Genomic DNA, 25676 nt, shown 5'->3' with positions numbered 1-25676 from the left:
TTCACTATTTACTATTATATTTAAGAATCATAATACGTTTATAACAGTATTTTTATTTTTTTAAACCCCAAAAAGATTAATTGTGTTTTAGGAATGCATTATGAATGACAATAAAACGTTAAAGCGCTAGTAGTCAAGTTTCTACAGAAATATTATAACTTTATTTATATAGAACATTTAATTATAAAAGTGAATCCTCACGTTTCCTTGGTTGACGACACAAACCATTTAGGAGCAGTTCATATTTCTGCCGCACGATGGCGACAAACAACGAGTATATCGAATTCGATTGGTTTCCCTTCAAGTTTTATATTTAAAAACTTTACATTAACTCAGTTCATTAATCATAACGTGTCTTTTACAACCACTTAAGTTTAGTTTGATGCAAAACACATCACTGCTCTGTATAAACGGGTAAATATTAACACATACTTCCGGTCCATTTCTTTTTATATATTTATATTTATTTTAACCAATTTCACCACACCACCCATCTGTGTTATCTTACTACTCAATAATCTTTTTATAAATAGATGTTTTTATATATATATTTCCAACAAAAAAAGTGCTTTTATTTTGTTGTTTGTCTATTTCCGGTGTTGCTGTTGCGCCGACAGGCCAGTGTGATTTGTGACGTCACTCCTCTCCGCGGGGAAAACACACCCAACTCCACACATTTCACATTTAAGCGCCGCGCGAACTTCAATGATCTCAAATGGAATCTTCTACCAACAGTCTGGGTGAGTTCAACTAACTTTGAGTTCCTGCTGCTGAGAAGAGTGAGCGAGGAGTGACACGGATGTCAGCTGCGGCTGCGCAGAGGAAACTTGATCAAATAATGTTGATTATTGACACGTTTGTTGTTATTGTTGCGAGGTTTTCATGTTTGTCACTGATTCAGAACTTTTCATAAACATTTGAGAGTTTCCAGAAGAACCAAGTCAACCAAGTTTTGAAGTTAAAAAATATAAAAGTTAGTGTTTTTTTTTATTCTCGTTTTGTGTTAATTCGGATTATTTTATTTATTTATGAAGCAAAAACATTCGTATGATGTTTTAGAATTTGCAGGAAAAAAACCCGTTGCTTTAACTGTTGACTGTAAGTTGGTGTGTTTTAGAATAATTGCGGTGGTTTGAGGTCCTCTCGTACTCAGCAGGACCACATGCTGATCCTTCACAGCCTCTTTCACGGAATTAAACCATCAATAAACACAAACTTCTCACTGCGATTAAATGCATCTTTAAAGCTTTAAAAACACATTCAAGTAGGAGTGAAAAATAACTGGTAATAAAGTTCAGAATCCATAATACGTGCAAGTTATTTAGTGTTACAAATACATATTTATAATAGGAACGTTGAAGAAATATACAGACATTTAACATGATTATTATTATGAATAAGACTAAAGAATTATAAATAAAGTTTTTACATTTTATGGAGCAATTTGTGATCCTGACAGACGAGAGTTATTTTATGTCCTTTCATCATGTACTATCTTTGGGTATGAGTTTTATGTTTGTGCCTTTTTGTATGTTTTTGTTCTATTTAATCATGGATTGTCTGATCTTACATTTGCTCATCTGGGATCGTTTGTTTCTCCTGCACACACTTGTCTAGTTTTACTTCTAAAGAACATCTGCAGGTTTTTTTTTACTCCTGATATATTTTTTGCAAGACAGCAATGTTTCCAAATCGTACACACACACACACACACACACACACACTCACACACACACACTCGCCACATACACACACACTCACACACACTCGCCACACACACACACACACACACACACGCACATACACACACACATCACAAACACACAACAGTTGCACAACATCTGTAAACCTCCCGCCGCTGTGAAGAAGTGACAGATGTGTGTGTGTGTGTGTGTGTGTGTGTGTAATCATGCTAACCGCTACATTGATAGACGCTCATTATCTCGCTGCTAATGTTCCTGGATGATGGTGATGAAGACGACGATGATGATGGTGATGAAGGTTGTGGTCTCGGCAGGAATGCTGCGTGGGTGTGTTGTGTGTCGCTCTTGCACCATCGCTCACGTGGGGTGAAAAGACTGTTATGATAGTGGGTGAGATTGTGCAATAGAATGTTATTCTGGTGAAGTAAGTTGAAGTCGTTTGAGAAGAGACTTCATCGTCGTGGGTCACGTGACTGGGAACGATCCCATGTTGAATGGAGGGTTCGTCGCAGGAAGAGGCTGCTGGGAGTCTGGTATTAACTGTGTTGTTGTTGGCGCCGTGACACGGTGTTTGTTTACCAGCATGACATCATGAGATCCACTTCTATCGATGACATCATGAGATCATCATGAGATCCACTTCTATCGATGACATCATGAGATCATCATGAGATCCACTTCTATCGATGACATCATGAGATCATCATGAGATCCACTTCTATCAAGTCATCTGACGGAGGACGAGTCGAGCTGCAAACAAGGAGTAGACCGACTCAAACTTTGTCAAACAGGAATCTGGCGACACGATACGCATCGCGATACAGGGTCAACGATACGATTGTCCAGTACTTGACTCTGGTGTTGCGATAGTGTAGTAACAAGTATATATGTGTAGTATTGTCCAGTACTTGACTCTGGTGTTGTGATAGTGTAGTAACAAGTATATATGTGTAGTATTGTCCAGTACTTGACTCTGGTGTTGTGATAGTGTAGTAACAAGTATATATGTGTAGTATTGTCCAGTACTTGACTCTGGTGTTGTGATAGTGTAGTAACAAGTATATATGTGTAGTATTGTCCAGTACTTGACTCTGGTGTTGTGATAGTGTAGTAACAAGTATATATGTGTAGTATTGTCCAGTACTTGACTCTGGTGCTGTGATAGTGTAGTAACAAGTATATATGTGTAGTATTGTCCAGTACTTGACTCTGGCGTTGTGATAGTGTAGTAACAAGTATATATGTGTAGTATTGTCCAGTACTTGACTCTGGTGTTGTGATAGTGTAGTAACAAGTATATATGTGTAGTATTGTCCAGTACTTGACTCTGGTGTTGTGATAGTGTAGTAACAAGTAAATATGTGTAGTATTGTCCAGTACTTGACTCTGGTGTTGTGATAGTGTAGTAACAAGTATATATGTGTAGTATTGTCCAGTACTTGACTCTGGTGTTGTGATAGTGTAGTAACAAGTATATATGTGTAGTATTGTCCAGTACTTGACTCTGGTGTTGTGATAGTGTAGTAACAAGTATATATGTGTAGTAGTGTCCAGTACTTGACTCTGGTGTTGTGATAGTGTAGTAACAAGTATATATGTGTAGTATTGTCCAGTACTTGACTCTGGTGTTGTGATAGTGTAGTAACAAGTATATATGTGTAGTAGTGTCCAGTACTTGACTCTGGTGTTGTGATAGTGTAGTAACAAATATATATGTGTAGTATTGTCCAGTTCTTGACTCTGGTGTTGTGATAGTGTAGTAACAAGTATATATGTGTAGTATTGTCCAGTACTTGACTCTGGTGTTGTGATAGTGTAGTAACAAGTATATATGTGTAGTATTGTCCAGTACTTGACTCTGGTGTTGTGATAGTGTAGTAACAAGTATATATGTGTAGTAGTGTCCAGTACTTGACTCTGGTGTTGTGATAGTGTAGTAACAAGTATATATGTGTAGTATTGTCCAGTACTTGACTCTGGTGTTGTGATAGTGTAGTAACAAGTAGATATGTGTAGTATTGTCCAGTACTTGACTCTGGTGTTGGGATAGTGAAGTAACAAGTATATATGTGTAGTATTGTCCAGTACTTGACTCTGGTGTTGTGATAGTGTAGTAACAAGTATATATGTGTAGTATTGTCCAGTACTTGACTCTGGTGTTGTGATAGTGTAGTAACAAGTATATATGTGTAGTATTGTCCAGTACTTGACTCTGGTGTTGTGATAGTGTAGTAACAAGTATATATGTGTAGTATTGTCCAGTACTTGACTCTGGTGTTGTGATAGTGTAGTAACAAGTATATATGTGTAGTATTGTCCAGTACTTGACTCTGGTGTTGTGATAGTGTAGTAACAAGTATATATGTGTAGTATTGTCCAGTACTTGGCTCTGGTGTTGTGATAGTGTAGTAACAAGTATATATGTGTAGTATTATCCAGTACTTGACTCTGGTGTTGTGATAGTGTAGTAACAAGTATATATGTGTAGTATTGTCCAGTACTTGACTCTGGTGTTGTGATAGTGTAGTAACAAGTATATATGTGTAGTATTGTCCAGTACTTGACTCTGGTGTTGTGATAGTGTAGTAACAAGTATATATGTGTAGTATTGTCCAGTACTTGACTCTGGTGTTGTGATAGTGTAGTAACAAGTATATATGTGTAGTTTTGTCCAGTACTTGACTCTGGTGTTGTGATAGTGTAGTAACAAGTATATATGTGTAGTATTGTCCAGTACTTGACTCTGGTGTTGTGATAGTGTAGTAACAAGTATATATGTGTAGTATTGTCTAGTACTTGACTCTGGTGTTGTGATAGTGTAGTAACAAGTATATATGTGTAGTATTGTCCAGTTCTTGACTCTGGTGTTGTGATAGTGTAGTAACAAGTATATATGTGTAGTATTGTCCAGTACTTGACTCTGGTGTTGTGATAGTGTAGTAACAAGTAGATATGTGTAGTATTGTCCAGTACTTGATTCTGGTGTTGTGATAGTGTAGTAACAAGTATATATGTGTAGTATTGTCCAGTACTTGACTCTGGTGTTGTGATAGTGTAGTAACAAGTATATATGTGTAGTATTGTCCAGTACTTGACTCTGGTGTTGTGATAGTGTAGTAACAAGTATATATGTGTAGTGTTGTCAAGTACTTGACTCTGGTGTTGTAGTATTTACAGACCACATGACTCTTTGATGAAGTCGTAACTGCTTTCATTTGTTTTCAAACCAAAATATGTCCAAACATCAGCTTTAAAAGCTGCTGGACTCACTGTCATTTTTCTTCTCGTTATGTTAATAAATGTAAGAAAATAGTGATGAATGTTTTTGTTTCCTAAAGTTGCTACATGCTAGCTGCTACATGATAGCTGCTACATGCTAGCTGCTAGCTAGACTTGAGCCCACGACATGTACAACAATGTTGGCTTTGAATGACGCAAAATAACATTTGCTTCGTTTAATAGTTAAAGTTGTATCGGTCTATATCTATCTAAAAATCGTTCCTGGTTAGTCAATCAAAATATTCACAAAGATACGTTAAAACCTTTACACTACTTGCTGTTAGCATCAAAGCTAACGCTACATATGTGTTATTATGATTCTAATGCATCTTAACGTGCTCAGTTCTGGACGGTTGGATCTGAAACGTTTCCTTCCCAGGAATTTCTCTTGTATTAACAGTCAACGGAGCGTTTCTTCCGCGTTATCGAGCAGTACAAGCTCCATCATGTCAGAGTTTCTCGCTCAGAGTTCAAGAACGTTCCTCGTCCTCTCAGATCAAGAGTTCAAGAACGTTCCTCGTCCTCTCAGATCAAGAGTTCAAGAACGTTCCTCGTCCTCTCAGATCAAGAGTTCAAGAACGTTCCTCGTCCTCTCAGATCAGGAGTTCAAGAACGTTCCTCGTCCTCTCAGATCAAGAGTTCAAGAACGTTCCTCGTCCTCTCAGATCAAGAGTTCAAGAACGTTCCTCGTCCTCGCAGATCAAGAGTTCAAGAACGTTCCTCGTCCTCACAGATCAAGAGTTCAAGAACGTTCCTCGTCCTCTCAGATAAAGGGTTCAAGAACGTTCCTCGTCCTCTCAGATCAAGAGTTCAAGAACGTTCCTCGTCCTCACAGATCAAGAGTTCAAGAACGTTCCTTGTCCTCTCGGATCAAGAGTTCAAGAACGTTCCTCGTCCTCTCAGATCAAGAGTTCAAGAATGTTCCTCGTCCTCGCAGATCAAGAGTTCAAGAACGTTCCTCGTCCTCGCAGATCAAGAGTTCAAGAACGTTCCTCGTCCTCTCAGATCAAGAGTTCAAGAACGTTCCTTGTCCTCGCAGATCAAGAGTTCAAGAACGTTCCTCGTCCTCTCAGATCAAGAGTTCAAGAACGTTCCTTGTCCTCGCAGATCAAGAGTTCAAGAACGTTCCTCGTCCTCTCAGATCAAGAGTTCAAGAACGTTCCTCGTCCTCGCAGATCAAGAGTTCAAGAACGTTCCTCGTCCTCTCAGATCAAGAGTTCAAGAACGTTCCTCGTCCTCGCAGATCAAGAGTTCAAGAACGTTCCTCGTCCTCTCAGATCAAGAGTTCAAGAACGTTCCTCGTCCTCTCAGATCAAGAGTTCAAGAACGTTCCTCGTCCTCGCAGATCAAGAGTTCAAGAACGTTCCTCGTCCTCGCAGATCAAGAGTTCAAGAACGTTCCTCGTCCTCGCAGATCAAGAGTTCAAGAACGTTCCTCGTCCTCGCAGATCAAGAGTTCAAGAACGTTCCTCGTCCTCTCAGATCAAGAGTTCAAGAACGTTCCTTGTCCTCACAGATCAAGGGTTCAAGAACGTTCCTCGTCCTCTCAGATCAAGAGTTCAAGAACGTTCCTCGTCCTCTCAGATCAAGAGTTCAAGAACGTTCCTCGTCCTCTCAGATCAAGAGTTCAAGAACGTTCCTCGTCCTCTCAGATCAAGCGTTCAAGAACGTTCCTCGTCCTCGCAGATCAAGAGTTCAAGAACGTTCCTCGTCCTCTCAGATCAAGAGTTCAAGAACGTTCCTCGTCCTCTCAGATCAAGAGTTCAAGAATGTTCCTCGTCCTCTCAGATCAAGAGTTCAAGAATGTTCCTCGTCCTCTCAGATCAAGAGTTCAAGAACGTTCCTCGTCCTCGCAGATCAAGAGTTCAAGAACGTTCCTCGTCCTCGCAGATCAAGAGTTAAAGAACGTTCCTCGTCCTCTCAGATCAAGAGTTCAAGAATGTTCCTCGTCCTCTCAGATCAAGAGTTCAAGAACGTTCCTCGTCCTCTCAGATCAAGAGTTCAAGAACGTTCCTCGTCCTCTCAGATCAAGAGTTCAAGAACGTTCCTCGTCCTCACAGATCAAGAGTTCAAGAACGTCCCTCGTCCTCACAGATCAAGAGTTCAAGAACGTCCCTCGTCCTCTCAGATCAAGAGTTCAAGAACGTTCCTCGTCCTCACAGATCAAGAGTTCAAGAACGTTCCTCGTCCTCTCAGATCAAGAATTCAAGAACGTTCCTCGTCCTCTCAGATCAAGAGTTCAAGAACGTTCCTCGTCCTCTCAGATCAAGAGTTCAAGAACGTTCCTCGTCCTCACAGATCAAGAGTTCAAGAACGTCCCTCGTCCTCTCAGATCAAGAGTTCAAGAACGTCCCTCGTCCTCTCAGATCAAGAGTTCAAGAACGTTCCTCGTCCTCACAGATCAAGAGTTCAAGAATGTTCCTCGTCCTCTCAGATCAAGAGTTCAAGAATGTTCCTCGTCCTCTCAGATCAAGAGTTCAAGAACGTTCCTCGTCCTCACAGATCAAGAGTTCAAGAACGTCCCTCGTCCTCTCAGATCAAGAGTTCAAGAACGTTCCTCGTCCTCTCAGATCAAGAGTTCAAGAATGTTCCTCGTCCTCTCAGATCAAGAGTTCAAGAACGTTCCTCGTCCTCACAGATCAAGAGTTCAAGAACGTCCCTCGTCCTCTCAGATCAAGAGTTCAAGAACGTTCCTCGTCCTCACAGATCAAGAGTTCAAGAACGTTCCTCGTCCTCTCAGATCAATAGTTCAAGAACGTTCCTCGTCCTCTCAGATCAAGAGTTCAAGAACGTTCCTCGTCCTCACAGATCAAGAGTTCAAGAACGTTCCTCGTCTTCTCAGATCAAGAGTTCAAGAACGTTCCTCGTCCTCACAGATCAAGAGTTCAAGAACGTTCCTCGTCCTTTCAGATCAAGAGTTCAAGAATGTTCCTCGTCCTCTCAGATCAAGAGTTCAAGAACGTTCCTCGTCCTCTCAGATCAAGAGTTCAAGAACGTTCCTCGTCCTCTCAGATCAAGAGTTCAAGAACGTTCCTCGTCCTCTCAGATCAAGAGTTCAAGAACGTTCCTCGTCCTCACAGATCAAGAGTTCAAGAACGTCCCTCGTCCTCTCAGATCAAGAGTTCAAGAACGTTCCTCGTCCTCTCAGATCAAGAGTTCAAGAACGTTCCTCGTCCTCTCAGATCAAGAGTTCAAGAACGTTCCTCGTCCTCTCAGATCAAGAGTTCAAGAACGTTCCTCGTCCTCTCAGATCAAGAGTTCAAGAACGTTCCTCGTCCTCACAGATCAAGAGTTCAAGAACGTTCCTCGTCCTCGCAGATCAAGAGTTCAAGAACGTTCCTCGTCCTCTCAGATCAAGAGTTCAAGAACGTTCCTCGTCCTCTCGGATCAAGAGTTCAAGAACGTTCCTCGTCCTCACAGATCAAGAGTTCAAGAACGTTCCTCGTCCTCTCAGATCAAGAGTTCAAGAACGTTCCTCGTCCTCACAGATCAAGAGTTCAAGAACGTTCCTCGTCCTCTCAGATCAAGAGTTCAAGAACGTTCCTCGTCCTCTCAGATCAAGAGTTCAAGAACGTTCCTCGTCCTCTCGGATCAAGAGTTCAAGAACGTTCCTTGTCCTCTCGGATCAAGAGTTCAAGAACGTTCCTCGTCCTCTCGGATCAAGAGTTCAAGAACGTTCCTCGTCCTCACAGATCAAGAGTTCAAGAACGTTCCTCGTCCTCTCAGATCAAGAGTTCAAGAACGTTCCTCGTCCTCACAGATCAAGAGTTCAAGAACGTTCCTCGTCCTCTCAGATCAAGAGTTCAAGAACGTTCCTCGTCCTCGCAGATCAAGAGTTCAAGAACGTTCCTCGTCCTCTCAGATCAAGAGTTCAAGAACGTTCCTCGTCCTCTCAGATCAAGAGTTCAAGAACGTTCCTCGTCCTCTCAGATCAAGAGTTCAAGAACGTTCCTCGTCCTCGCAGATCAAGAGTTCAAGAACGTTCCTCGTCCTCTCAGATCAAGAGTTCAAGAACGTTCCTCGTCCTCTCAGATCAAGAGTTCAAGAACGTTCCTCCTCCTCGCAGATCAAGAGTTCAAGAACGTTCCTCGTCCTCGCAGATCAAGAGTTCAAGGACATTCATCGTCCTCTTAGATCAAGCGTTCAAGGACGTTCCTCGTCCTCGCAGATCATGAGTTCAAGGACGTTCCTCGTCCTCGCAGATCAAGAGTTCAAGAACGTTCCTCGTCCTCTCAGATCAAGAGTTCAAGAACGTTCCTCGTCCTCTCAGATCAAGAGTTCAAGAACGTTCCTCGTCCTCTCAGATCAAGAGTTCAAGGACGTTCCTCGTCCTCGCAGATCAAGAGTTCAAGAACGTTCCTCGTCCTCTCAGATCAAGAGTTCAAGAACGTTCCTCGTCCTCGCAAATCAAGAGTTCAAGAACGTTCCTCGTCCTCACAGATCAAGAGTTCAAGAACGTTCCTCGTCCTCACAGATCAAGAGTTCAAGAACGTTCCTCGTCCTCTCAGATCAAGAGTTCAAGAACGTTCCTCGTCCTCTCAGATCAAGAGTTCAAGAACGTTCCTCGTCCTCGCAGATCAAGAGTTCAAGAACGTTCCTCGTCCTCGCAGATCAAGAGTTCAAGGACGTTCCTCGTCCTCGCAGATCAAGAGTTCAAGGACGTTCCTCGTCCTCGCAGATCAAGAGTTCAAGAACGTTCCTCGTCCTGTCAGATCAAGAGTTCAAGGACGTTCCTCGTCCTCGCAGATCAAGAGTTCAAGGACGTTCCTCGTCCTCGCAGATCAAGAGTTCAAGAACGTTTCTCGTCCTCGCAGATCAAGAGTTCAAGAACGTTCCTCGTCCTCGCAGATCAAGAGTTCAAGAACGTTCCTCGTCCTCTCAGATCAAGAGTTCAAGAACGTTCCTCGTCCTCGCAGATCAAGAGTTCAAGAACGTTCCTCGTCCTCGCAGATCAAGAGTTCAAGAACGTTCCTCGTCCTCGCAGATCAAGAGTTCAAGAACGTTCCTCGTCCTCGCAGATCAAGAGTTCAAGAACGTTCCTCGTCCTCTCAGATCAAGAGTTCAAGAACGTTCCTCGTCCTCTCAGATCAAGAGTTCAAGAACGTTCCTCGTCCTCTCAGATCAAGAGTTCAAGAACGTTCCTCGTCCTCGCAGATCAAGAGTTCAAGAACGTTCCTCGTCCTCTCAGATCAAGAGTTCAAGAACGTTCCTCGTCCTCTCAGATCAAGAGTTCAAGAACGTTCCTCCTCCTCGCAGATCAAGAGTTCAAGAACGTTCCTCGTCCTCGCAGATCAAGAGTTCAAGGACATTCATCGTCCTCTTAGATCAAGCGTTCAAGGACGTTCCTCGTCCTCGCAGATCATGAGTTCAAGGACGTTCCTCGTCCTCGCAGATCAAGAGTTCAAGAACGTTCCTCGTCCTCTCAGATCAAGAGTTCAAGAACGTTCCTCGTCCTCTCAGATCAAGAGTTCAAGAACGTTCCTCGTCCTCTCAGATCAAGAGTTCAAGGACGTTCCTCGTCCTCGCAGATCAAGAGTTCAAGAACGTTCCTCGTCCTCTCAGATCAAGAGTTCAAGAACGTTCCTCGTCCTCGCAAATCAAGAGTTCAAGAACGTTCCTCGTCCTCACAGATCAAGAGTTCAAGAACGTTCCTCGTCCTCACAGATCAAGAGTTCAAGAACGTTCCTCGTCCTCTCAGATCAAGAGTTCAAGAACGTTCCTCGTCCTCTCAGATCAAGAGTTCAAGAACGTTCCTCGTCCTCGCAGATCAAGAGTTCAAGAACGTTCCTCGTCCTCGCAGATCAAGAGTTCAAGGACGTTCCTCGTCCTCGCAGATCAAGAGTTCAAGGACGTTCCTCGTCCTCGCAGATCAAGAGTTCAAGAACGTTCCTCGTCCTGTCAGATCAAGAGTTCAAGGACGTTCCTCGTCCTCGCAGATCAAGAGTTCAAGGACGTTCCTCGTCCTCGCAGATCAAGAGTTCAAGAACGTTTCTCGTCCTCGCAGATCAAGAGTTCAAGAACGTTCCTCGTCCTCGCAGATCAAGAGTTCAAGAACGTTCCTCGTCCTCTCAGATCAAGAGTTCAAGAACGTTCCTCGTCCTCGCAGATCAAGAGTTCAAGAACGTTCCTCGTCCTCGCAGATCAAGAGTTCAAGAACGTTCCTCGTCCTCGCAGATCAAGAGTTCAAGAACGTTCCTCGTCCTCGCAGATCAAGAGTTCAAGAACGTTCCTCGTCCTCACAGATCAAGAGTTCAAGAACGTTCCTCGTCCTCGCAGATCAAGAGTTCAAGAACGTTCCTCGTCCTCGCAGATCAAGAGTTCAAGAACGTTCCTCGTCCTCTCAGATCAAGAGTTCAAGAACGTTCCTCGTCCTCGCAGATCAAGAGTTCAAGAACGTTCCTCGTCCTCGCAGATCAAGAGTTCAAGAACGTTCCTCGTCCTCACAGATCAAGAGTTCAAGAACGTTCCTCGTCCTCGCAGATCAAGAGTTCAAGAACGTTCCTCGTCCTCTCAGATCAAGAGTTCAAGAACGTTCCTCGTCCTCTCAGATCAAGAGTTCAAGAACGTTCCTCGCAGACGAACCCACTGACATCTTCATGACGGTTGTCGACGGGAACCGTTGGGTTCTGTCGGGATCGACCTGAAGTCTTCACACGGCAGGATCAACCTGTTTTGAGTCGTGTTTTCGTTGGCATTCGTGCGCCGCAAACACACACATGCGGCTTTTATTCGACACAACGATACTCGTCTCTGTAATTACAGTTTAATTACAAGTGTGTGTCATGTTGTTATGAGTTCTGATGAAGTGGAGAGTATTTATTATTAAGAAAAGATTTATTCGGAAATTTTAATATTTTAATTCAATATTTTCAATTAAAATTCCATATAAAAATGTTGTGTAATAATAGAGCTAAAAATGTAAACATTTTCTTGATCCAACTTTCAGCCAATCACGCGACAAACAGACGGTCACGTGACGAGTCGTGGGAGCAATAAGCAACAATTTTATTTTGTATTTAAAAGACTATATATTTGAAAATATTGAACTTTGATTGTTTATTTATTTGAATTAAAATATCAAACTCTATGTGTAAAATGTAATTCATTTAATTCAAAAATTCTCAAACAAGCAAATTAAACCTTCAACAAATATACAAATTATTAAATTTTTAATTATTGCAAAAATTAATTCAATGCTTAAAAAAACAAACAAATGTTATTAAAAAAAATAAAATAAAATATCAAAATATCAAATGTAACATCAGATTTTCATGATACATTTTCATGATATTCACCAATTTTTAAAGCATCAAAAACAGATTTGAATTTTACAAACCAACACAAGTAAAAATAATGTTTTCGCAGTGATTGTTTTTTCAATAAATTGCTAAATTATTAAATTACTAAAATATAACGTGTAAATATCACATGTAAAAAGTTGTTCACTCTTTCTTCCTGTGATCTGAAGGCGGGGATCGATTGCTTTTCCCTGCCCGGGTATTAACTGAGTTTTTTTCTCATGGAAATCTTTTACTATTTATTTATTTATTTATTTATTACATTTAAAGTTGTCAAAAAGCACAAGGTGTGTGTCGTTCTTTCTCATGGAGTTTGTGTATCTCTGAGATCTCACACTGTTGTGTTGAGTTGTTGTGCGAACAGTATTCGTGGAGATAGTATCGGTTGTAGTTGAGACACAACGATACATATATCGACACATATATCGACACATGTATCGACACATGTATCGACACATGTATCGACACATGTATCGACACATGTATCGACACATATATCGACACATATATCGACACATATATCGACACATATATCGACACATATATCGACACATATATCGACACATATATCGACACATATATCGACACATATATCGACACATATATCGACACATATATCGACACATATATCGACACATACAGTATATCGACACATATATCGACACGTATATCGACACGTATATCGACACGTATAACGACACATACAGTATATCGACACATATATCGACACGTGTATCGATACATATATCGACACATGTATCGACACATGTATCGACACATGTATCGACACATGTATCGACACATGTATCGACACATATATCGACACATATATCGACACATATATCGACACATATATCGACACATATATCGACACATATATCGACACATATATCGACACATATATCGACACATATATCGACACATATATCGACACATATATCGACACATATATCGACACATATATCGACACATACAGTATATCGACACATATATCGACACGTATAACGACACGTATATCGACACGTATAACGACACATACAGTATATCGACACATATATCGACACGTGTATCGATACATGTATCGACACATGTATCGACACATGTATCGACACATGTATCGACACATATATCGACACATATATCGACACATATATCGACACATATATCGATACATATATCGACACATATATCGACACATATATCGACACATATATCGACACATATATCGACACATGTATCGACACATGTATCGACACATGTATCGACACATGTATCGACACATGTATCGACACATATATCGACACATACATGAGCTCGAACGTTGCTGCTTAAAACAAGTTGATTAAAACCAAACGTGTCCTTTGATGCGAAGGTTAAACTCTCGTCCTTCTGTCAAAACACACTTGAAGGAAACAACATGAACATTCTGGAGTAAATTTGTGTTGTAAACGTTTGTGTTTCTGCGAGACACTCTGGAGAATATACAAATAAAGAGAGTTTATGAGAGAAAGAGGAGGAAACTTGTAATCGTAAACATGTTTCTGTGTGTGTGTGTGTGTGGGTGTGTGTGTGTGTGTGTGTGTGTGTGTGTGTGTGTGTGTGTGTGTGTGGAACGACACAAAGACAGTGTGTGTGCGACTGTCAAACTCCTACAGTACGAGTCCTCAGTCGACCCTCGATCGTTCGAGCGACTCAGACTCGAAGCTGTAAATTCTTCTGGAAACGCTCGAGTATTTCCGAGACTAATTGTTGCCAAACGACCTTGAAGCGGTTCTAGTTGTGTTTGCTCGTAAACTAACCGCTGTCTAAACACTTTCGTCTTCGGAGCAGATTGATCGTAACTCAAATGAAAACACAATAGTCACCTTCAGTCGCTGCTGGAATAAACTCCTCAGATCTAAACTAGCTTGTTTGAAAACTAGCTCGAGGTTTACTGGATGTTACAGTATAAAGCTAAGCTAATGCTAACATATGAAAATGACGTTTGTTTTTTGTTGTTGTTGTTGTTTTTGCTTTAAGCATTTTTGCAACTTGGAAATGTTTATTCATTTGTTTAAAAAAAACATTCCAGATGTTAGCCACAGTCTAGCTACTGTCATTTTTGTTTGTTTATTCTTCACATTGGTTACAGTGTGTTTACTGGTTTTTATCCAATATTATTTTAGACGTTACAGACGAGCAGTGTTTGGAGGTATTTGGATGTTTTTAAGTGTCTTTTTGGACGACGATGAAGACGAAGACAACTGAGCTCCAGTCGCTACATTAAAATGAAACTTTTTTTTTTTATAACTCTTATAAAAAAGAACAGATTTCTCTAAAAATAATCCCAACATTAGTCGACATGAGGACGAGTAGAAACTGATCGATATTTTAATATAAATATATAATATAAAAACAAATCAATATTAATTTGAGGTGAACTATCACTTTAATTCAAGTCGTATTGTTTTTATGTTATGTTCTGCTGTATGTATCTGTATCCTCTCGTCCTCAGTCATCTCAAGGTTCTCATGTTCGCGATTACGACTATTTGTTTTTCATAGATTTTTATCGCTACAAAAAAAAATTTCAGCGTCAAGATAAAACACCAGCAACATTTAACTCATGCGATCAAATTCCTTGATTGTCACGTAACGACGGGCTGCAGGTATCGAGTATAAATATAAGTCATCGAGTATTTTTCGGATAGCAAGTACAAATACACTTCAAAATAATGACAACATGTGACATTTCCCTTCATAATAAAAGTGCAACCTGGTTTCCTTTAACTGGAAAAACATCAAAAAAACTCAAAAGCTCTCAAGTATTTATTTGCTAAACTAATTATTTAATTAAAACAAAAACATTGCCTTCAACTAGCATTTTAATACTAGGTGTAAAGTAATTTATAAAAGTGAATAATTACCAGAGGCAGGAAAAATATTCTCATATATTTTTATCGAGTATTTTAACAATTATTTGTTTTTATCTCTAGTTCTGTGTGTTTGAAGCTTGATGTGGTTTCTATCTATCATATATATATATATATATACTGTATATATATGTACATATATATATATATATATATATTGATTCTAGGAGCTAATGATTTATTATGATGTCATTAATAATGTGGTTTTAACATCTAATCTTAATGCTTTAAGCACTTTTCTTAAGAAGGCTCAGTGAGTCATCTTGTGTGCGAGGATCGACTTGTCTGGTCTTGTCTTTACAAAAGTCGTCCTGACAAAATGGACGTGAAGTCAGTTTAGAATCAACGTTTTCCGAGCTCCGGACGTGGTTCAAGCTGCCGCTGGTTAGCAAGTGTTTGCAGAAGGAAGGTGATTTGGATAATGGGTTTATTTTGTACCCGTCGCGGACAGGAAGTGGGTCATGTGAGGATGGTGAGTCACGCTAAGAAGTCCGGAGGGAACATGATTTACTGAACGACACCATGAACGTTGAACTCTGGCGACCCCTCGGCTCCATCTTTCTGATCGACTTTCCCCAGCGCTCGCCAAACGGCCGTGAGTCATAGACGTCTTGTTATCTGCCAACAGAGTCAATAAGGAAACCAGCAGGAGGAGGTTTGTGTCCAAGAGTTCACTTTGTTACCTGACGAGTCACTTTAGATTGAACTTTAACACATTAAACACTTTTACTTTTACTTTGACACGTCATGTCTGCAGAGACGAGACTCACCAGTTTTTAATTATACTGTGTTTTCATTTAATTTCAGTTTTTATTTATCATGTGTTTTTGTGGAAGTAGATCAGTTGCATCAGAATTTTGAATTTTTTGAAATATTGTTCTTTTTAAGCATGGATTTAAAAAATATAACATCATTTAATTAAATCATTTCTACATTAAAAGTTTCTTTTGCTGGATTAAAAAATATTTTGATTATTAAAAAAACAAATAACATAGAATTTGGATGGATGGATGGAGAGATGGATGGAGAGATGGGTGGATGGGTGGATGCATGGATGGATGGATGGATGGAGAGATGGATGGATGGATGGATGGAGAGGTGGATGGAGAGATGGATGGAGAGATGGAGAGATGGGTGGATGGAGAGATGGAGAGATGGGTGGATGGATGGATGGATGGGTGGATGGGTGGATGGATGGATGGGTGGGTGGATGGATGGATGGATGGAGAGATGGGTGGATGGATGGATGGATGGGTGGATGGATGGATGGGTGGATGGATGGATGGATGGAGAGATGGGTGGATGGATGGGTGGATGGATGGATGGGTGGATGGATGGATGGATGTAGAGATGGGTGGATGGATGGGTGGATGGATGGATGGGTGGATGGATGGATGGATGGATGGATGGAGAGATGGGTGGATGGATGGATGGATGGAGAGATGGGTGGATGGATGGAGAGATGGATGGATGGATGGATGGAGAGATGGGTGGATGAGTGGATGGATGGATGGAGAGATGGATGGATGGATGGAGAGATGGGTGGATGGATGGATGGATGGAGAGATGGATGGGTGGATGAATAGACACAGACCGACAGACAGACAGATATCTATCAAGGTAAATAAATTCAGTGTAAAAAATCCGGTGAAAAACAATGTAGTGTTAACATGAGGTCAATCAAGGAAAAGCAATCGATCCTTGTGACACTGAATACTTTTACACCGGATTTCTTACATCGAAATCTTTGACGTCTTTTTTTTTTTCCTTAGGATGAATTGTTTACAATAAATATTTTTACATCAAACACATGAGAATTTATGAATTGAAATAAAAATGAACAGCATGTTTTTTCACCTTCTTCAGAATAAAAGAAACACAAACGACCTGCTGGTCGTCGTTCTCAGTTACGTGACGTAAAGAACGTTATTTTCCAACATCTAAAAAAAACTTGTCTGAGAAACTGAGTCACAGGAAGTTTTCCGCTGATTTGTGGATCGATTTTTTTGAGGAAGAAGAAGGAGGGATGAAGAATGAGAGTCAGGGGGGCATTATTTTGGGGGAAATCTAAATTAAAGCTGCTTTTCTTAAACATTAGAAAACTACTCTGGACACCAGGGCTGTAACTATACATATATTTCAATATATTTCAAAACACGTGCTTAATTTTAGGAAAACTATTTTAGTAGACGATGAATTTTAGCGACATATTGTGATTGTTCGACTTTCTTTTCTTAAATTAATAGAACTGCAAGACGAAATATGTCAAAAATATTAGCTTTAAAAGCTGCTGGAGTCCACTGTATCCTCTTGTCCTCAGTTATCGCTGGGATCCAGCCTTATTGAATTATTCCTTTAGCTGCGGAGGACAAAACAACTGCTGCCATCTAGAGGCCGGGACTTTAATTGCGACATAAAAATGAACAAACGGCGTACAGATTTAGATTTAAATGTTGCAAATTGTAAATTAATAAAAAAAAATACAATTATTATATTTTAAACACAAATATACACTTTGGGAATAAATAAAAAAATCTGAATTTTGACATAAAGTGAAAAAATACATTTATCGGTTTATCCTTTTGTTTTGCTCAACATGTTATCTCAGGGTCAAAGTGACCCAGAGTCTCCCAAAAAAAATGGGTTTGTGGTATCCCTTGTGTTGTCCCTGGTGAACGACCTCCCTGGCTCCCAAAAATACAAAAAAAAGTGGTGGAGGTCAGCTTCAGTTCGAGCAGCTTCAGCTTCAGCTTCAGTTCGAGGAGCTTCAGCTTCAGTTCGAGGAGCTTCAGCTTCAGCTTCAGTTCGAGGAGCTTCAGCTTCAGTTCGAGGAGCTTCAGCTTCAGTTCGAGGAGCTTCAGCTTCAGTTCGAGGAGCTTCAGCTTCAGCTTCAGTTCGAGGAGCTTCAGTTCGAGGAGCTTCAGCTTCAGCTTCAGTTCGAGGAGCTTCAGCTTCAGCTTCAGCTTCAGTTCGAGGAGCTTCAGCTTCAGTTCGAGGAGCTTCAGCTTCAGCTTCAGCTTCAGTTCGAGGAGCTTCAGCTTCAGCTTCAGCTTCAGTTCGAGGAGCTTCAGCTTCAGCTTCAGTTCGAGGAGCTTCAGCTTCAGTTCGAGGAGCTTCAGCTTCAGCTTCAGTTCGAGGAGCTTCAGCTTCAGCTTCAGTTCGAGGAGCTTCAGCTTCAGTTCGAGGAGCTTCAGCTTCAGTTCGAGGAGCTTCAGCTTCAGTTCGAGGAGCTTCAGCTTCAGTTCGAGGAGCTTCAGCTTCAGTCACTGGAAACAAACGTTGACACACGAACCACGACGTTCCCTCGAAACATTACGAATCTCCTGCTCTGGCACCAGCTTTAATATCCAGCCTGGAATGTCTGCTGCTCACTGAACACAGCCGTCAGACGCTGGTCAGACCTGAGAGGATCTGGACTGAAAACACATCCTGATGCTTTTCTTTATGACCGAAGTGTTGTTGTGACGAACGTCGTCTCTGCTGAGGAAGTGTTGACTTCAAGTTTCACAGATATTAGGAGCAAATACTTGTTTTTATTCTGTGAATACTGAAGGTATTACACTGTTGCTCTTCTGACCTAAACTTTGTTCTTCGTCTCCTCCTACATATTTTATCTGATTTGAATCATTCAAACTTTATCAATTCGGTTCGTTCCAGAAATGCGAGTCATGTTCTAGCTTTCTTTTATCTCTTCTACTCTTTCTTCTATTCCTCTTTTTCTACACTTTTATTCCCTTAAATGATAAAACTATTCAACTCATGTTTCAACTCTTTTCACTTTGAAACGTGAGGTACTTTCATGTACTCACACCTGGAAACTTCATTCAACTTTAAAAACACTTTCATCTATTCACTACTACTAATACTACTAATACTTGTACTTTTACTTCTAATTTTACTACTTATCTTACTACTGCTTTTACCAATTTTACTTCTACTACTACTTATACTACCAATTCTATTACTTATCCTACTTCTACTACTTCTTATTCTCCCACTACTTCTACTACTAATTCTTATACTACTTCTAATTCTTATCCTACTTCCTCAACTACTACTTCTAATTCTACTATTTATTCTACTCCCATTAATACTACTTCTTCTATTTCTACTATTAATTCTTCTACTTCTTCTACTACTTCTTATTCTCCCACTACTTCTACTACTAATTCTTCTACTGCTTCTACTTCTTATCCTACTTCCTCAACTGCTACTTATAATTCTACTACTTCTTCTACTCCCATTACTACCACTTCTTCTTCTTCTACTACAAATTAAACTTTTTTATTCTTCTTCCTTTTCTTCTTCTTTTCTTCTTCTCATCCTTTTTCACTTTGTTTAAACGTTTTCACGTCAGTCTTTTTCTTTAATCCATCTTTTCAGTGGTTTTCACACATTTTTACTTTGAATACTAATCCAAAACATTCAAGTATTTCACTCTACATATTCAGAATGTGTTTTCTTCTGGAAATGTTCTAGTTTGATAAGGATTCAAGATCTTTATCTGAACCTCTCAGGATCGATTGTTTAGTCTGAAGTGAACTTTGTTGAACGAGTCGATCTTTATTAGCTGGAAGATCAAAGTTCCTACGAACGACCAGGTCCCTGAACACACCGTTGGTTGAGATTATGAAACTGTGAAAGTCATAAAACTGCAGTTCTGATCACTGAAGAAGAAACTAGAAACTAAAGCAGTGGGTTGTTGTCGAACAAAGAGCAACGTTGTTGTCAAACATGCAGGAATGTTTCCCAAAGTTTTTGTTTTTTTCTCGACAAACTCTGGAATGTGGCGTCAGATCAACGACTGTGATCATGTGACGCTTTAATCATCGTGATATTACGGTACTTTTAATGAATTGTTGCCATGACGATATGTTTCATAGACATTTTCGAATATGTTTCGGCCTAAATATTTTTGAACTGGTTCTACCGTAATACTGTTGTAGATTGAGAAATTAAAAATGTACACAAGCTCATTATGAGTGTAATACAATATTGATGCACTTAAATATCGCAATATTCAATACACAAAATGTCTGTATTGATTTTTTATTTATTTACAACTAACATGAAAATATTCACAGCGTTTTTTCATTTTTGTGTTGCAATTTAACTTTATCATTTTAAGGAACAATACAATACACCAAGATCCTGGTGATGACTGAGGACAAGAGGATACAGTGAGTCCAGCATCTTTTAAAGCTGATGTTTGGACATATTCTGGTTTGAAAACAAATGAAAGCAGTTTCAACTGCAGTTTCTGCAACACCAGAGTCAAGTACTCATCAATACTACACATATATCCTTGTTACTACAGTATTACTATATATGGTATCGTTGACCCTGTATAGTGATGCATATCAAATCATATTCTTGACAATACACACTCCTAGAAATGCGTTTAACTTGTTACATTCGCAAAGATCCCACAAGATCCTGGCGATGACTGAGGACGAGAGGATACAGTGACTCCAGCAGCTTTTAAAGCAGATGTTTGGACATATTTTGGTTTGAAAACTAATGAAAGTAGTTACGACTTCGTCAAGAGTCATGTGGTCTGTAAATACTACAACACCAGAGTCAAGTACTGGACAATACTACACATATATACTTGTTATTACACTATTACAACACCAGAGTCAAGTACTGGACAATACTACACATATATACTTGTTACTACACTATCACAACACCAGAGTCAAGTACTGGACAATACTACATATATATACTTGTTATTACACTATTACAACACCAGAGTCAAGTACTGGACAATACTACACATATATACTTGTTATTACACTATTACAACACCAGAGTCAAGTACTGGACAATACTACACATATATACTTGTTACTACACTATCACAACACCAGAGTCAAGTACTGGACAATACTACACATATATACTTGTTACTACACTATCACAACACCAGAGTCAAGTACTGGACAATACTACACATATATACTTGTTACTACACTATCACAACACCAGAGTCAAGTACTGGACAATACTACACATATATACTTGTTACTACACTATCACAACACCAGAGTCAAGTACTGGACAATACTACACATATATACTTGTTATTACACTATTACAACACCAGAGTCAAGTACTGGACAATACTACACATATATACTTGTTATTACACTATTACAACACCAGAGTCAAGTACTGGACAATACTACACATATATACTTGTTACTACACTATCACAACACCAGAGTCAAGTACTGGACAATACTACACATATACTTGTTATTACACTATTACAACACCAGAGTCAAGTACTGGACAATACTACAAATATATACTACAGTATCACTACATATCACTATATATATCATACTCATGTATCGTGATACGTATCATATCAACAGATTCTTACCAACACGCCCCTAGTAATCATCATTTTAATTATTTAAAAACATATATTTGACATTATTTACGTACAAATTTTAAGTTCTTTCATTTAACAAAAATGCCCTTTTATTTATTATGAATATCATTCTTATGAATGTATTTGTTTGTTGGGATATGTGTTATCTCTCGGATGTTTGTTCGGTTATTGTAATTTCGTTCATAAACAAGAAACTAAAGTAAAAATAAAAGGTACTTTGACTTTGAAAAGATGCTAATCTCTCCAAGGACACGCGAACAAAGTCAGACGAGGGTTCGGGATCAAAGTCTGTCTGACAAGAGTACTGTATGTAGTTGAAAGTTGAATTGCCACAGATTTCTTGTATACATACATAAGTTTGTTCGTCTCTTATGAGCTCCAGTATGAACGTGAGGTAAAAGAGCTGAGCCAGGAGACACAGCTGTCTAATCCAATTTGGTTCTTGGTGTCAGTTCTGGTCTTGAAACTGGGTTAAGAAACGTCATATTATAGGGAAGAGACTGTTTGAGGGTCTAACTCTGAACACTGTAATATCATTTTAATGCATATTTTTTATTTGAAATCAATTTTGTTTAAACATGAATCATAAAACAAGCGTCAAACCAACTTGATTTATTTGAAAAACTCTTTTCCAAGATTCTCGAGAACAAAAACAAGAGAATAAATCCTGAAAAACCACAGGAATAAAGTGCAAAGCTGTTATCGAAGAATGTACAGTTGGCCGACGGTTCAAAGATAAATAAACCAGAACGATGTTGATGCTGTAAACGATCCGAAGTCATCATCATCATCAGCTTCAATCAGGAGAAACTCCCACAATCCCTTTCAGGAGACGGACGTCCATCATGGGTTTGAGCAGAAACTTGTTTATTTGCTGATGACGCGCCGCTTTGATGCGTCCTCGCTCTGATGAGGTGTTTCCTCCTGCTGGAGTGAGTTTGTCAAGCATCTGCTCTCGCTTGGACTTCAGCGCCGCAGGAATGTTTTGTTTGTATCCATCCAGAGTCTGAAGTTTGAATAACCAGGAAAAATGTCGTAAAATAATGTAAATATGAACTCGTGGCTCGCGCTGGATGTTGATCCGAACGCTTTTAAGTTCCTCACGATTCCTGTGGTGATCATTAACGACCGAATAAACTTTAGATTGTGTTACTTTTGTTACAGTCAAGCCAGAAAATAAGATCAGAATCTGAAACGACACAACATAGGATCAGATCCTAAAACAAAAGATCAATAAGATTTATGTTTATTATTGAGTTAAAAGAAGACGTTAGGAAAAAAAAAGACCCTTCACTACAAACATTGATAGATTATTATTTTCTTTACATTTTTTATTAATGAGGCAATATATATATTTATATCTAAAAAATGTTTATATTTATATCTTAATAATATATATATATATATATATATATATATATATATATATATATATTTATATCTCAATAATGTTAATATTTATATCTCAATAATGTATATATTTATATCTTAATAATATATATATTTATATCTCAATAATGTTAATATTTATATCTCAATAATGTATATATTTATATCTTAATAATATATATATATATATTTCTATCTCAATAATGTATATATTTCTATCTCAATAATGTAGATATCTATATCTCAATAATGTATAGATTTATATTTTAGTAATATATATATTTATATCTTAATAATATATATATATATATTTATATCTCAATAATGTTAATATTTATACATCAATAATGTATATATTTTTATCTCAATAATGTATATATTTATATCTTAATAATATTTATATTTATATCCTAATAATATATATTTTTATATCTTAATGATATATATATTTATATCTTAATAATATATATATTTTGAATGATTGCTTTTTTATATGCTGCCATTATTTGCCAGTATTTTTGGCAAACTGCAAAAATTACAGCAGCCAGTGTTTTGTTGTTGTGAGAATATCTCTATATATTTAATAAAAAACTAATTACGATCAAGTTTTTTTGTGTGTTTCTCTATCTTTCATATAAAAAAAAAACACCAGTGCGTATAACTGATGCAAACATTAGATTTAATCGAATTCCCTTATAATGCATGAATGTGACACTTATAGTGACACTTATCGTGAACTGGGTCACGTTGACTCGTTCAACCGCAGCTCTTGGCTCGACGACTGCAAACAAAAACACCAGGAAACTGGTTTCTGTTTGTCATAAAAACCAATTGTCTTGTTGTGTAATCTTTCTTTGACTCTAAATACTCCTCCTTGCTCTCGTCTCATCCACCTCATGGCTGCCGGCCAGAAAACAAGTGGAGGCTCAGTTAATAAATGTTTAATTATCATTAAAATAGAATGTTTTGACAATGTTAATCTTCTTGAACCGCCGCGAGAAAACCAGATCAGCTTTACTATAAACAACATAATAGGTTTGAGAAGTTTGATTGTGTTCTATTAAATCATTATAGTTGTTGTTTATAACATTAGCTTCATCAAGCCTTGTTTTTTAATATGTAGCTCTGAATGCTAATGATGTAGCACTAGCTAAGTTCATTGATTGTCATTTTAATAATTGTTGGTTTGTTAAATATGATAATATTAGATTCGGTAGGATTTTTTCTAGCCATGTGTCGATGAAGCTTCATGAAGCCTTGTTCTTTATATATGTAGCTCTGAATGCTAGATGTAGCACTAGCTAAGTTGATTGATTGTGTCATTTTAATAAATGCAGACATGTTTAATATGATAATATTAGATTGTGTAGGATTTTAACTAGTCATGTGTTGACGAAGCTTCATGAAGCCTTGTTCTTTATATATGTAGCTCTGAATGCTAATGATGTAGCACTAGCTAAGTTCATTGATTGTCATTTTAATAATTGTTGGTTTGTTAAATATGATAATATTAGATTAGGTAGGATTTTTTCTAGCCATGTGTCGATGAAGCTTCATGAAGCCTTGTTCTTTATATATGTAGCTCTGAATGCTAGATGTAGCACTAGCTAAGTTGATTGATTGTGTCATTTTAATAAATGCAGACGTGTTTAATATGATAATATTAGATTGTGTAGGATTTTAACTAGTCATGTGTTGACGAAGCTTCAGGAAGCCTTGTTCTTTATATATGTAGCTCTGAATGCTAATGAAGTAGCTCTAGCTAAGTTGATTGAATGTGTCATTTTAATCATTTTTAGTTTGTTAAATATGATAATATTCGATTGTGTAGGAGTTTTAACTAGTCATGTGTTGACGAAGCTTCATGAAGCCTTGTTTTTTATATATGTAGCTCTGAATGCTAATGAAGTAGCTCTAGCTAAGTTGATTAATTGTCATTTTAATCATTTTTAGTTTGTTAAATATGATAATATTAGATTGTGAAGGATCGATGTTCTCATTTTGATAATATTTAGTTTGATAAATATAATAATATCAGCTTGTGAAGGATTTTAACTAGTCATGTGTCGATGAAGCTTCATCAAGCCTTGTTCTTTATATATGTAGCTCTGAATGCTAATGAAGCAGCTCTAGCTAAGTTGATTAATTGTGTCATTTTAATCATTTTTAGTTTGTTAAATATGATAATATTAGATTGTGTAGGATTTTAACTAGTCATGTGTTGACGAAGCTTCATGAAGCCTTGTTCTTTATATATGTAGCTCTGAATGCTAATGAAGTAGCTCTAGCTAAGTTGATTGAATGTGTCATTTTAATCATTTTTAGTTTGTTAAATATGACAATATTCGATTGTGTAGGAGTTTTAACTAGTCATGTGTTGACGAAGCTTCATGAAGCCTTGTTTTTTATATATGTAGCTCTGAATGCTAATGAAGTAGCTCTGGCTAAGTTGATTAATTGTCATTTTAATCATTTTTAGTTTGTTAAATATGATAATATTAGATTGTGAAGGATCGATGTTCTCATTTTGATAATATTTAGTTTGATAAATATAATAATATCAGCTTGTGAAGGATTTTAACTAGTCATGTGTCGATGAAGCTTCATCAAGCCTTGTTCTTTATATATGTAGCTCTGAATGCTAATGAAGCAGCTCTAGCTAAGTTGATTAATTGTGTCATTTTAATCATTTTT

The 25676-nt window shown here is 38.3% G+C and overlaps 1 protein-coding gene across 2 annotated transcripts in view; it reads left to right on the top strand.

The window, feature by feature from the left end:
* Window positions 1–630: 630 nt before the first annotated feature.
* Window positions 631–25676, top strand: part of eml3 (EMAP like 3) — a 67426-nt gene continuing 42380 nt past the window's right edge. Inside the window, exons 1-2 of one of the 2 annotated variants that reach the window (XM_087788528.1) lie at window positions 724–740; window positions 15642–15845. Coding sequence is in view for 1 of the 2 variants with exons in the window: in XM_087788527.1 (XP_087644653.1) it covers window positions 716–740 (25 nt within the window). In the remaining variant the exon portion in view is untranslated. Of the gene's footprint in view, window positions 741–15641; window positions 15846–25676 lie in introns of both variants that reach the window. The other variant, XM_087788527.1, reaches the window with a different exon arrangement.

This window comes from Callionymus lyra, chromosome 4 (genome assembly GCF_982586985.1).
Source record: "Callionymus lyra chromosome 4, fCalLyr1.hap1.1, whole genome shotgun sequence".
In the NCBI taxonomy this organism is placed as follows: domain Eukaryota; kingdom Metazoa; phylum Chordata; class Actinopteri; order Syngnathiformes; family Callionymidae; genus Callionymus; species Callionymus lyra.
The sequence above is the reverse complement of the archived record's forward strand: the minus strand, read 5'-3'. Positions and strand labels throughout refer to the sequence as shown.